This window comes from Diceros bicornis, chromosome 16 (genome assembly GCF_020826845.1).
Source record: "Diceros bicornis minor isolate mBicDic1 chromosome 16, mDicBic1.mat.cur, whole genome shotgun sequence".
Classification (NCBI taxonomy): domain Eukaryota; kingdom Metazoa; phylum Chordata; class Mammalia; order Perissodactyla; family Rhinocerotidae; genus Diceros; species Diceros bicornis.
Window position 1 is genome coordinate 39,033,557 of NC_080755.1, and position 14,142 is coordinate 39,047,698.

The 14,142-nt window shown below is 39.4% G+C and overlaps 1 protein-coding gene across 1 annotated transcript in view; it reads right to left on the bottom strand.

Moving 5' to 3' along the window:
• The window catches only part of PSTPIP2 (proline-serine-threonine phosphatase interacting protein 2), a 79,727-nt gene that overhangs the window by 19,417 nt on the left and 46,168 nt on the right, over positions 1-14,142 (bottom strand). Inside the window, exons 3-5 of the mRNA XM_058557034.1 lie at positions 10,184-10,261; positions 6,104-6,138; positions 3,344-3,450 (exon numbers count right to left, since the gene is read on the bottom strand). Coding sequence (XP_058413017.1) covers positions 3,344-3,450; positions 6,104-6,138; positions 10,184-10,261 — 220 coding nt within the window. The remainder of the gene's footprint in view (positions 1-3,343; positions 3,451-6,103; positions 6,139-10,183; positions 10,262-14,142) is intronic.

Here is a 14,142-nt window from a genome sequence, read left to right on the forward strand (position 1 = left end):
TCACAGAGAACAGATGGGGCTCCAACATGAGCCCCACATGGAAAGACTCATGGGCGGATCCTGGTCATCACAGACAGGTGCTGTGTGGTGTATATGTTCCTCTGCCAGGAGGAGAAGCTGGGTTTATTTATTTAATTAATGGTTCCTGATTTCCCAGGCTCCACAGAGCAGATCGGTTAGCAATGTTGGTCTATTCTGTGGTCCTTTCTAGTCCGAATATACACATTGCCATTCTTCCAGTTCGGAAGCTGCTACTCTTCTACAGTTTATGGCCCCAGCCAGGCTTCCTTATCTCCGAGTTCTACAGCTGTTAACCTGCTTCAGCATCTCTTAGGTGGCCACAAAGTTTTATTAGCCAAACCTTTTCACTTCACACCATTCCTCTCTCTGCCTTCAAGGACTCCTGGCATTTTATGCCAGCAGCATCCTAGAGAGCAGCAATCCAACTCTAACCTGACAAGTATGACCCCTGGGGCCCAAGGGGTGACATCCTTTGCTCAGACCACTTGGTGACACCAAGTCCAGCCCCGTCTGCTATACCATCTTGGTTTAAGTCTCCTCATGTCCACGTTCACCTATCGGGTGACCTACTCATGATGACCCCAGTAAGTCAAGGGTTCTCTTTCAGGTCCCCTCAAGGAAGTCCTTCTTTTAGGACTTGAGACTTTCTGCTCAGACCAAATCCAATGGGAATTTGATATTGTTTAATAACACAAAGTAGTGCAAAAAGACAATCATGCCTGCTATAGGGTGGGGAGAAGCAAGAGGGAGGGGCAAAGGAAGAAGAGATTTATAAAAGACCCTGCAGCAAATCATTGAAGTAGCTGCTTAGTGGTGTGTCTGTCTGTCTACCCACATTCAGACTGTATTCTGAAAACTGGAAGCATCACTATGTTACCAAGGAGGTTCCTTTCTTTGGATATTGCAATCTACACAAGCAGAGCATGCTGTGATTATCCCAATCTTAGCTGCAATGGTAAAGAAGATGTGAGACCAGAGGAGAAAGTGATTGACCACATGCTTTCTTTGTCAGGTTTAGGACATTCTGGGCTGGGGAAGACACCTCAGTACCCTACAACATCGAGACTCCTGAGAATGGCTCCTAAGACCCCTCCCTACCCTGCCAACCCCCAGTGATGACAGCCTTGTCTCACCTATACTGCCTTTCAATCTCCTGGTTTTAGCTTCAAGGTCATTTCTTCCAGGAGGTGTCCCCAGCCCCACAGATTAGGTTAGGTGTCTCCACTGTATGTTCAGACGGCACCTTCACTTCCCCTACCATTTAAGGCTCATCACACTCTAGGATGATTACTACGTCATTTCAGTCTTTCTGGCCATGCTCAGTGAGGGAAGGATGGCCATGTCTGTATTGTTGACCACCCTCGGAAAACATCAGTTGTATAAGTGTGAGTACGCCATAAACTTCTGAGCAGCCATTCTACCTGCACCTCCCCCACCCCAGTTTACCAACTAATGGCTTGCCTTGATAAGTGGAAATGGTTTAATTTCCAAGAAGTGAAAGACCAAAGTGTGCAGGGTTTGACCAATGAAAATGAGAAGTTGGCACTGACACATTTTCTCCCAAAGTTGGATTTTTTTTTAAGTATCTAAATACAGAAGTGGTACAACCCAGAGTTCATTGTGACACAAGTAATTACAAGTTTATTAATAAACCTTGGACTTTTCAAAAAAAAGCTTGGAAGATCTTTTACTGCTGCAGAGAGGACATGGAATATAAGGAGCTTGGGTGAGGTGGTAGATTGAGCACAGGGTCCTCTATTGCTTAAGAGAATTCGGAGCATGTTCTTCTAGCTGTGAGAATTTGGTCGTCGTAGCTTATTAGGAGGTGAAGTTTCAGAAGCCTTGCAAAATTAACAAAACTCTCCCTTAAATGACTAAGGCTACTGAGGGCCCTTGAAAATATTAAGAAATGACCTTCCTCTCCTCTTAGTGGAAATCATGTGTGCATAGACTCTGGTTGTCTAAGGCATTTGGCTTCTGAAAAATTGGATTCCTCTAGACAGGTAGGCAGAGTTGGCAATGTCAGCCAAAAAGAGTGTGACCATCCAATGGGTGAGTGCAATATACATATTGTTTCTGCTCTGAAAAATACTTTGGGCCAGATGCATCCCTCAAACCTGATAAATGAAGCTTGAGTGTGTGGGAAAGCACTTGATATGGTGTTCCTTAAATGTTAGTTTCCGCCCTTGCTTCCTAGTAAGAAGCACAGCTGTAAGAGCAGCTCATGAAATGACAATAGAGGTAACACAGTCAGGCTCTTAAGATGCTGCCGCCACTCAAAATGCCAAGGGAGGGGCATTCCACCAAGGAAGCTGGAATAGACTCTGACTTGGAACCACAGGCAAAGTTGCTGAGACTGAGGTATGGGTAGAATCAGCCTTAACAGCTGGATGTTTATTGGATACACACACTACAGACAAAGACCTTGGGACAGTAAAGGGTCAAGATGAGGAAAGGTTCCAAAAAGTCCATGCAGAGCTGTCTGGGGAGACCTGGGTGGAAATCTTTGGATGCCATATAGGGAAGAGCTTGTACCCTATGTGAAGCAGGGTTCCAGCCTTGGAGACCAGATATAAAAAAAGAAATTCTGGAAGGGTGCTACTTGGCTGCCAGGCCAACCTGAATATACAAGTCTTTTAGGAACAAAATGGAAGGGAATCAGAACAGTGGCTAGAATACTTGAATAGAAATCTGGACTTCTTTTCTTGATCCTTATAACTTCCCAAAAGTTGGCTGGTTTTATTAACTCTTGCTCACTCTCATCTCCTTCCACGTAGTTGGCCAGAGTAAATCTCATCAATGAAAAAGAGCCTATGCACATCTGCTTTGAAGACAAAAAGGACTTGGATTTCCCAGGGCCTCTGTTTCCCTATTTGTAAAATAGGGTGGTGGGACATTATGGTCTCCAGGGACAATGTGAGTCTCCTCCACTTCTCGCCCTTCCATTACTGCCTTGTCCAGGAGGAGAAGTGTGGTCTGCGAACCTTCCAGCTCAGCTGTGCTAGACTCTAGTGAAGACAAAGGGTTCCCCTTTCCAGTCATAGTCTGAATGCTGGCAGCAGATATGAAAAGAAGAGGAAAGCAGTCCAGACTCCTGAATCCTGCAAGAATTGAAAAAGAACTGGTCTGGGGGGCAAATGGGCACAGAGGCATAACCATCTAGATTGAGTCCCCACACGGTTCCCCAATAAATAATCTCATGGGTTAAAATAAGAGCATGGCTGCATGAGGGCAGGAGTGAGTCAAGTTGTTTAATGAACAAACAAGCCTAGAGTTTTCTGCCAGAGGAAAAGCAACATTTTAACACATATGCAAACCCAACCTTTTTCCGTTGCAGCTTTTGCTTTTCCCTGAATTCTTCCATCTTCCTGGCCTCTTCTCTTAGGGTCTGTGCAAGCTGAATGTGATATTGTGCCACATTGTCTACTTCTGCAAAAAGAATTGTTAAAAAATAAACAAGATCTACATATGTCTGAATTTAAATATATAAAACCACACAAAATTTAAAAATATATACAAAATACTGGAGCAAGTGGTAAAATTAACCTACTTCATTTGGTTGCAAACATTTATTGAGCCCCTCCATGTGCCCAGCATTGCCCCGGCCACCAAGACCGAGCTAGTAAATCTTTAGCTTAGCCTCCTACCAGTAACTGTTCCTAACCTAGTGTATGCCCAGGGCTGGGGAGGAAAACACGGCCAAGGCCCCAGCTCACAGAGCTTACACGCTAGGAGACATTACTAAACCTGCAAAGCAGGTTGACACCTGCGATGTCAAATTCGATCCTTATTTCTCATTCGATGACTCTAAGGTTCTTTCCATCTATAACATCTCATGAGCCTGAGCATTTGTAAGAAAGGTCATACACCAAAATTTTGGCTACCAATAATTATCTCTGGATAGAAAGATTATTGGTGATTTTTTTCCCTTTATTTTCTAAGATCTTTGCAATGAGCATGGCTTACCTTTATGGTAGAAAAACTAAAATTTTTATTTTACTTGTTCTAAGAAAACCAATCGAAGCATAGCATTAAAGCTAGAAAGACTGATAGATCTGATCTAAGAAAAAATTTTAAACTTGTATGTGTCAAAACAACCTTGGTTAGAAGATACATGAAAATCTGGAAAAATATTTGCAATTTATATAACAGAGTAAATAGCTATATAAAAGAGCTTTCACAAATCAAAAGAAATATATATATATTCCAATATAGAAAACTGGTTAAGTAATATGAAATTTTAAACAGATTGTCTAAATGGCCAATAAACATTTGAAAATATATTCAGCCTTAAAACTATTGAAAAAATTGTAAAACTTTGAAACCCAGAAATACATAATTTTTTACCTTTTAGTTTGGCAACATTTTAAAAGCGTGAAAATTTTTGGTATTGGCAAGCATGGGGACAAACAGCACCGTTGGTGGGGGGAAAATCAGTACAACCTTTCTGGAGGAAATTTGGCATTTGGTAGAATCAAAAATTTTAAATGTTGAGGCCAGCCCAGTGGCCTAGTGGTTAAGTTTGGCATGCTCCGCTTTAGCGGCCCAGGTTTGGTTGCCAGGTGCGGACCTACTCTACTCGTCAGCAGCCATGCTGTGGTGGCAACCCACATACAAAATAGAGGAAGATTGGCACAGATGTTAGCTCAGGGAGAATCTTCCTCAGGAAAAAAAAAATTTTAATGTAAAAGAAAAAGGCAGATCTATACGAACTGAAATGGAAAGATGTCTAGATATATTGTTAAGTAAAAAAGCAAATAGCAGAGAGATGTGTATAGTATGATCTCACTTATACAAAAGCTCACTCTTGTTTGTGTGTGTCTGTCTGCAATTAAGAGAGAGAGAAAGATAATTGTAAATGCATAGAAAAAGGTCTAGAAAGATACATACCAACTGCAGCATGATTAAAAGTTGATATTTTCATTTTAAAAACATATGCTCTGGCCCCACCCCATAGATTCTGAACCACTGCCATGGTATAATCCTATTTATTTATATGAATAGATACATATGTAGTATACATATGCATATGTTTAACTGCATAAAAATGTCTGGAGGTATATTTACCCAGAACTGCTTATCACTAAAAAGTGGAAATTCGGGTGTTTTCTTTGTAGTTAGTTATTTTATCTTCTTTATAGTTAGTTGTCTCATTTGAATTTTTAAGATAAATATAAATTATTTTAATAATAAGAAAATGAAACTATTTTGGGTGGGGGAAAGAAAAGTAACAGCAAATATATAAGCTTAGGAGACCCAGCCTGTGCTGTAGTCCCCTCAGGCCACGCCATGGTTGGCCTTGCAGTGCATATAAGAAACATGAAAAGATACTGTCCCTACCTTGAGAAAAGTATTCATTGATGAGTTAAAGAGGGAAGAGGACACCGTCTATGGGAAAGTTAAGATCAATATTTATTTAGCTAACCTTTACAAAGGTCTAGAACCACTCAAGTGGGTACAGAGACACTTCGAGCACATACCACACACATTATGTCTTGTTAAAATCATTAGCTTGGAAGCACCAAGTATTGTGAAGAACAGAAATCCCTAAAGACAGTTTCTGAATCAGAGGCCTGGGGGATATTAGAACTGGGCAGGACCCCTTGAAGATCAAAGTGCCAGGGCCTCACCCTGGATTTCAGGTGTGAGAACCACTGCTCTAAGTTGGTCAAATGCACATCATCATGTGCAGCTGTGGGGGATTTTCAGCTCATTTCAGCTCTGCAGAGCTACTTCTCACCTTAGGAGTTGCTCTAATTTTTTTTTCACCCAATATGAGATCGCTGTTCAAATTGAAACCCACCTTTTATGACAGAGACAGAGATTGTCAAAGACAGCAAATACATTTTGTGTGTGTGTATGTGTGTGTGTGTGAGGAAGATTGGCTCTGAGATAACAACTGTGCCCATCTTCCTCTATTTTTTTATGTGGGAGGCTGCCACAGCATGGCTTGATGAACAGTGCATCGCTCCACGCCCGGGATTCAAACCTGAGAGCCCCAGGCTGCTGAAGTGGAGCACACAAACTTATCCACTACGCCACCAGGCCAGCCCCGCAAATACATTTTTAAAGAATCACTTACGCTGCTTGAAGACGTCAAGGGCCCGCTTCAGGGTGCTAAAAAACAAGCACATATAATTTCAGTTCTGGAAATTGGCTGTACCATCTTATTATAATGCCCTGCATGCTTCTCTCTGTCCACATCTTCACTTATAGCCTACAGACTCATCTTTGCCCATGAGCTTGAGAAGACAGCACCAGATCAAGACGTCTTCAGTCCAGTCTCCTCTTTCTTACTCTCTCAATCCCAGCACAAGCATCATAAATCTTCACTATCTACCTGGGTAGAGCAAGAAGCCAACATTCTTTATGCTTCATTTCCGCCAATGATAATAGAGGAGTTATGATCTCTTTCTCATAAGAATATCAATCATTCTTTAAAGTATGGTAATTAGAAATATGGATACAAGCCAGTAAAGGAAGGGTTCAATCTCTGGCTCCTGATCACCTCCTTTTCCATCCATTCATCAATCGTCACAAACTTATTGAGCATAAACTACGGTCCACGCATTGTGTCAGATGGTGGTGATTCAATGGTACAAGACAGACAACGTCCCAGACCTTAGAGTCTAATGGAGGAGACAGACATTAAACACACTGTATTAGTGTTCTATTGATGAACAACAAACTACCAACAAATTTAGCAGCTTAAAACAGTACACATTTATTATCTCAGTTTCGATGGAGAAGACCGTGACACATTTTTCATACATTCTCTCAATCCCCTTTCCTCTCTGTTATAGCCCATTGCTCCTCCTCCCTTATAGCTCCCCCTGCCCATGGTTTTAGTTCTCCCCCACCCTACACTTCCTTAAGTAAACCTCCTTCAGGGGTGACTTGGCCCTGGAAATTTTCTTGTTCATTGCTGCCTTCATGGAAGCAGATATCACTGGGCTCAGTCTAGCCACTCAGGTAGGAATGAGACTTTGTGAATTCATGGTCCCCTAGCCACAACAGCATAGGATCATGGATCATTTTCTATACATATATACATACGTAGCAAGTTCTGCTATTTTGCAAAGTAAAAACACTTGTATTTTCTAGCTGGCCCCTTCTTTTAGCTACCTCACTTTTCCCACTGTGTTTATTTATCCCAAAACAAAGCATTCTTATTTCTCCCTGCCTTTTCTCACACAAACATTTCCAATTATTACAAACACATCAAGAAGAAAAACATAAATGCACATTCTCCATACAATTTACCCATCTTATGGTACAATTTTTCAAGGAACGCAATGCTCTAGAAAAGTGTCCATATCCAAACAAATGCACCAATGGTCCAGAAGGATGAATGAGCAGCACTGAAGAGCAAACTTATTATTGGAATTACTGAGAAAGAAAGATGGATATGGCAGCAGATACAATTGGAAGTCTTTCCCCACATGGAGTTGAAAAGCCAGCCTTATAGATAAATAGTCTGTCCAGGGTCTAAAATTTTTCTCTCACCCTAAGTGACTGCCCGTAGGGCCACTAAAAGAGCAGCCCCAGTCTCCCTTTAGTTTGTCATTAGCTTTGTTGTCTCACGTCATCACTTCATTGCCATTTCCTGTGTTCAGGACATGATGACAATCCAAGGATAGAATCTGAACCTTGGGGATGGTGCTCTAACAACATCCAGCCCCTCTTCTCCTTGGTGTTCTCCTTACTTGTAGGAAAAGAAAATATCCTACCACCCTTTTCATAAGAACTTTGGCCCTAAACCCTAACAAGGCCCATCAGAAGCCAGAGTCTTTCAAAGTGGCCACTGAGGTAAAAATATCCTTCCTAGTCCATAGATAAGCATAGTCATGCACTCTCATCTAGGGTACCTTCCTAAAGATCATCCTGGAGGTGACAAAAACAGAAGTCACCTAAATGGTTTTTCACTTCATTCTTGGAAACACAGGCCCCAGCTCTCATATCCTGCTGCATCTTCCTCTCTGAGCTATATTCTTAGAAGGAAAACTGGCTGGCTTCTGTCACAGAACATAAGGGAACGGTGCTAGAGTCTCTCTATGAATTTACTAAGTTATAAGTCATGTGTAAGAATACAAGAAATATCATTTTGGATCAGACTCAGTCTGCTAAATATCTTTTCCAAGAAGTACTCTGTGAGGGAATACGGCTGTTTTCCATCACCTCAAAAGTTTCTAGATATCTTCCCAAACAGCTTATGCTTTCTTTATAAATAAGTTTTTTGGTCAACTGATCCACTAGTCTTCCTTGAAATTACCTAAACTCTCCTTAAATGACAGTGAAACTTATCTAAGTCTATGCAGTTTTGACCTTTGAACATGTAAATGTTTTACATATTCAAAAAATAAAACTAAATCAAACAGGGAAAAGAAAACAATCCTTAAAACTTAAAACAAACTGAAATAAACTTAACTATATATGAAATCGTTTACACAATCACATAGAGAAAATAAACTTTTTAAGTGATCTTAGAACACAGTATTCTTAGTGGGATATATTTCAAGATCAAAAGGAACTACAAAGAAATGTTAAAATTCATTCAGAAGTTTTATATTGTTTAATAGCAATATTGGTATTGTTATTTTGAAATATTTTACTCTATATTGTCCTCTATAAAGCAAACAACTATGCTAATATTGTCAGGAACCAAGATTTTCAGTGCAAGAGGAAATAAAATTAAAGAAGTAAAATCCTGTAAAGTTAAATTAGAATTGGAAATATCAATATGAACTCATGTTTTTAAAATCTGTCCCCCGAAAGGGCCTAGAGATAGTAACATCTCTGTGACAATGACCAAGGCTAGAACTCAGAGTTTCATCTCCAAATATGATTAATCACTAAAAGAAACCAGATATACTTTCAGAAATAGATGATTCCAGGTTTAAATTTAAAGTGTTTAAATTTAAACATTTTCACAAAAAAATTATATTAAGAAAATATGGCAAATGTGAATAATTGTTAAATCTAGGTGATAGGTATATAGCTATTCCTTATGTTTGTCTTTTTACTTTCCAGTGTGTTTTAAATTTTTCATTTAAAACATCAAAAATAAAATATAATATAATCAATAAATCAATAAACAAATTCTCCTTGTACTAATGTCCTATGTCTGAGGGTGACAAGTTTTTTAGGCTTACATAACTATTAAAATTTTAAATATCTCCCAATGTTTTCCTCCTTTTCAATAACTCAGTACTTTTCTTTGAAGTCTGGGATGTGTGTGTGTGTGTGTTAGAAGCAAGAGAAAAGAAGAGGGAGAGCAATGTCTTGTCTGCCTCCATTAGGACCTCTGAGGGGACACAGACCTTAGGGCATCTGTGCAGCTGTCTACAGCCCAGCCAAAGCAGTATGCAGGTCAGTATGTGAGATGATTAGGCCGGCGGAGACCTCCAAAGGTCAGCCTGAACTATTTCTCCCAAGCCTCTCTCAACATGTGTATGTTGGAGAAGGAATCTAGAAATTTCCATATGAGTAGGAGTGGCTACATAATTTGTGAGGGCCACTGCAAAATGAAAACGCGAACCGCTTGTTATAAATTATTATTAAGAATTTCAAAATGGTGACAGAAAAGAGCATTAAACCAATTATGGACCTTTTTTAAGTGTGAGATCCTCTATGACTGCCCATGAAGCCAGCCCTGTATATAAGGGACGTGTGCCTAAAGTAGACCCTTGTCCTGGCCACTTCTGTATCCTCAGAGTATTCAGTGAATGATGGAAGAATAAACAATTGTGATACAGAAATCTCACATTGGTGGTGAGAAGTATAAAATGGTGCAAAGACAGTCTCTCGTAGTTATCACAAACTACATATGTGTATGTGTGTGTGTGTTTATGTGTAGAAGCCCCTCTATTAAATTTCTAGTATAAAATTATATATAATATATTCCTGTCTATGAAAAAGTATACATAGAAAAGGATTTCAAGGAAAATTTAGAAAATATTAACAATGGGTTGTGGCTTCGTAGTTCATTTTAGCCTTCTTTCTACTTTTCTATGTTTTTCACAAATGGAAACAAGAAAAAAAATAATTACAAATTATTTCACCAACACGCTTCACCCTACTGGCCAACCCTGTCTGCTGAAGTGATGGGGGCTCCTGCGCAGTATTAGCCCCCATGGACACCAGAAAGAAATGTGGCACCTACTTGATCTCAGACTGTCCACATGGCTTCTTCCTAGAGAGGTTGAGCAGATCTTTGCCATATTTCTCTTCAATTGATGCCCTGGTGGGAACAGAAGAGAGGATTATGAGTCCTTCTCAGGACTGATTCTTAGTTAAGATACACTGCACTCCCCTTGAAGGCAAAACTGCCCTTCTGACAGTAGAAGCTCAGATAGAACACTAATCTCTAAAATACAAACCTCCCTCTATATAACAGGGAAGAACTGTAAAAGCCCAGTAGCCTTCATCTCTAAGGTGGTCTTCTCCAGGGAGAAGTCCCTAGCATGGATGTTACAGCAAAACTGAGCATGGCCCCCTGACAAGCTCAGGCTACTACATTACAGACTAAATTTTCAAAATTATGATCCAAGGAAGTATAGATATTTTTTAAAAAGTAGAGTAAGAGCTATTCCATCAAATGCCCTCCTGAGGTGCACCCCTCCTCCCACCTTCTCTAAGAGTACGCTTTCACCCTCCTATAGAGTTCCTCACAGTCAATTCAAATGCACAGCTAAACTGCACCAAAGAGGGGAATTTCAGCAATACAAACTCTGCAGTTGGCATGTCTCACAAAAACAACTGATCATTAATCAGTGTGGCACGGGTCTGTCTAAACCGCTAACCATCCCCTCTTTCCTGACTTTCTCTCTCCCCATTGTCCTTTGTCACCATCTCCACCTTGTGTCCCACCCCAGCCTCATCTAAACCATACTATCAGCTTCTGGGGCTTTAGGTTCATCTACCCCACTTTCTTTCTTCAAATTTAAAAAAAGTATACAAGTAGTAAATGAATACATCTTCACTGCAAAAGATTCAAACAACACAAAGTTATATGGACTAAAACATGAAAATACCCCCTCATGCTCTTTCCCAACCCCGCCTCTGTCCCCAGGGGTAGCCACTGTTAAGCTTGGTATATATCCTTCCAGTCTTTTCTCTCTGCATTTACATACCTATATCTTACGTATACACATAGACATAACTTTCTATGGCTACATGATTGAGATCATTCTATTGTTTGCTGTTCTGTTTTTTACCTAGTAATACATCATATAGAACTTCCCTTATCAGTACATATAGATCCACTGTGTTCATAATCCGGAGTTTTCCTTAGTTCAGGGTCTCCCTATTTGTTTTGTTTTTTACTACCACCAACAAAAGCTAAATCAACATCCTTCCATTGGCTTCTGTCATTGTAGAGAAGCCTCAGACCATCCCGATTTCCCCCCTGAGAGTGTTTCTCCAGGACAGAACTTCTAAGAAAGTGGATTTACTACATCAGAAGGATATGTGTTTTAAATTTTGGAAAATAGTGCCAAATTGTCCTCCAAAAAAGCCTTCACAATTCATATTCCACCAAAAGTGTATGAGCTCCCATTCCCAGAAATGCTCACCCACACTGGATATTAACAGTCTTTTTAAATTATCACCACACTGGGGGAAGACGTAAAAAAAAAAAAAAAAAAAAAAAGAATCTCATTTTAATTTGCATTTTCCTGATTTCTAGTGTGGTTGTGCATCATTTTGTGTTTATTGGACATTTGTATTTCTTCTATAAGTTACCTGTTCATATCACCCCAATTTTTCAACTGTTTTACTTTTTTCCTATTATTTGGTAGTTCTTTATATAATATGAATATTAATACTTATTCTTACATATGTTACAAACTTTATTCCATTCTGTCATTTGTCTTTTCTAAATAATGACTTTATCCATTTTATTAAAATGATACATGCTCATTATTCAAAAAATAGGCAAAAAGAAAAATACAAAGAACAAAGCAACAAACTGTCCAAAATTCCACCAACTAAAAATAATTAGTATTAACATTTGGTGATGGTTGTAATGGACATTTCTTTATGCAGGTATGCAGATAGGATGGATGGACAGATAGATAAGGCATAAATAATTTTAAAAGAATGATACCATACTCTACACACTTTTTAAAAAATAGAGCGTTAAGCCTGATTTTATTTGAATTTCACAGAAGAAAAGGAAACTGAAATGAAGCTGAAGGAATTGCTGAATTTCAAATAAGTGTTTCTTTGCCACAGGAAAAATGAATTCCTAAAGATCCTTCTGAGGTTAAAAAAAAATTATGAAAATAATTAAGAGAATTGATACTTTAAAATACTTGAACTACTTGTTTCAGTGTTAGATAGTTTTTGACAGCTGACAGCCCCCGTGAAGGATGATTAGCACTACTGCACTTCCACTGCCTCCTACTGTTGTTTACGTTGTTACTTCATTTGCGTTTGTAACGTGCTCTGTTCTCCAGTCATAATTCCCCTAGCTGTTCAGTGTTAACTCTTTTTTTTTTATATAATTTTATTTATTTATTTATTTTTTCCCCCAAAGCCCCAGTAGATAGTTGTATGTCATAGCTGCACATCCTTCTAGTTGCTATATGTGGGACGGGGCCCCAGCCTGGCCGGAGAAGCGGTGCATCCAAACCCTGGCCACCAGTAGCGGAGCACGTGCACTTCACTGCTAAGCCACAGGGCCGGCCCTAGTGTTAACTCTTTATTGAAATGGATTAGCTGCTCACCACCAGTCCTGTTACCATGACTTCTCCATCCCTAAGATTTGATCTTGGTTCATTTTTTGGTTGGCTGAATTCCATCACTTTGTGATCTTTTGCCAAAATGGCTCTGGGTATGTGGTGGGGAGGGTGTCAGTATTTCATGAGTTCTTTCATATTTGAGACCATTTATCTGTGGCCTTTATATCTGAATGACAACCTCACTGGTGTAATGAATGTTCTTAAACTTTCTCTCAGAACTCGCCAAACTTGTTCCATTGCCTTCTGTCATTGTAGAGAAGCCTGAGGCCATCTTGCTTCCTCCCTGCCCATTCCTGGAGGGACAACTTGTTTTTACCCTTCCTGGATACTTGAAGAATTCTTTCTTTAATTCAATAACTTAACCAGGATGTGTGTTAATGTTGATTCTTATGTAATGACAATCAATATTGATTACTGTGTATTAATATTTCCTGGTCTGTAGTGTGCTCTTCAGATCTATTTAGTTCTTTATTTCATAAATTTTTTTCTGGCTTGTATCTCTAAATAATTTTTCTGTTCCCTTTGGTAAATTTTCTACTTGGGATCAGTTACGCAGATGTTGGATTGTCTTTGGCTATCTGTTCTTGACTCACAGGCCCTGGTTCTTTGCTGTCTTTGACTTCATATTTCCCTCCCTTCCTTTTTTCCTTCCTTCCCTCCCTCTCTCCTTTTGTTGACTGAGGTACTTTTGCACGGCTGTTGTGTCACTTGGGTTCATCTTGCTCCTGGTACTGTGGGCAACCCTATCTATTTGTTCTGAGATCAAGTGAGTGAATTCTCCTTCAGGCCCTGCTGATCTTATATAGTGCTTCCCCTCAGTACTACAGTCTGAGCAAGAATCTATTTTTTCTTGGGTCTCTACTCTTAGATTCATTTCTAAAGTTTGTGGCCAGCTCCTGATAATGCAAAGTGAAGTGCACCTAAAATTGACTCTAGTTGTCAGAAAAGATGCATTTTAACTCCCTAGAAACTATTTCTACCTTTCTGAATCCCTACTCACTATATCCATATAAAAATGTATGATACTCTACAATGAATATTTAATATTTTTACATGTAAAAAGATGTTAAGGCTATTTTCATTTAAAATATATATATATGCATGTATTTTATCCTTTCAAAATTATATCCATCAAGATTTCTTGATAATATGTTGTGGTTTTCAGAAAGAGAAGTTACTCAACCCCTTCCTTTAACATTAAGGTGCCATGAAACTGAACACACCACAGGCAGCATCTGATCCCCATGGAAAGTCCTAGAAGCTGGTAAGTAATGAGTTCCACAATGCTGTGCTCTTTGGAGAAAAGAAGGAGCTTTAATGAATGTGAAACTACAGATTCATCCTCATGAAATCAGGGGAACAACCACAAGAGTGAGAA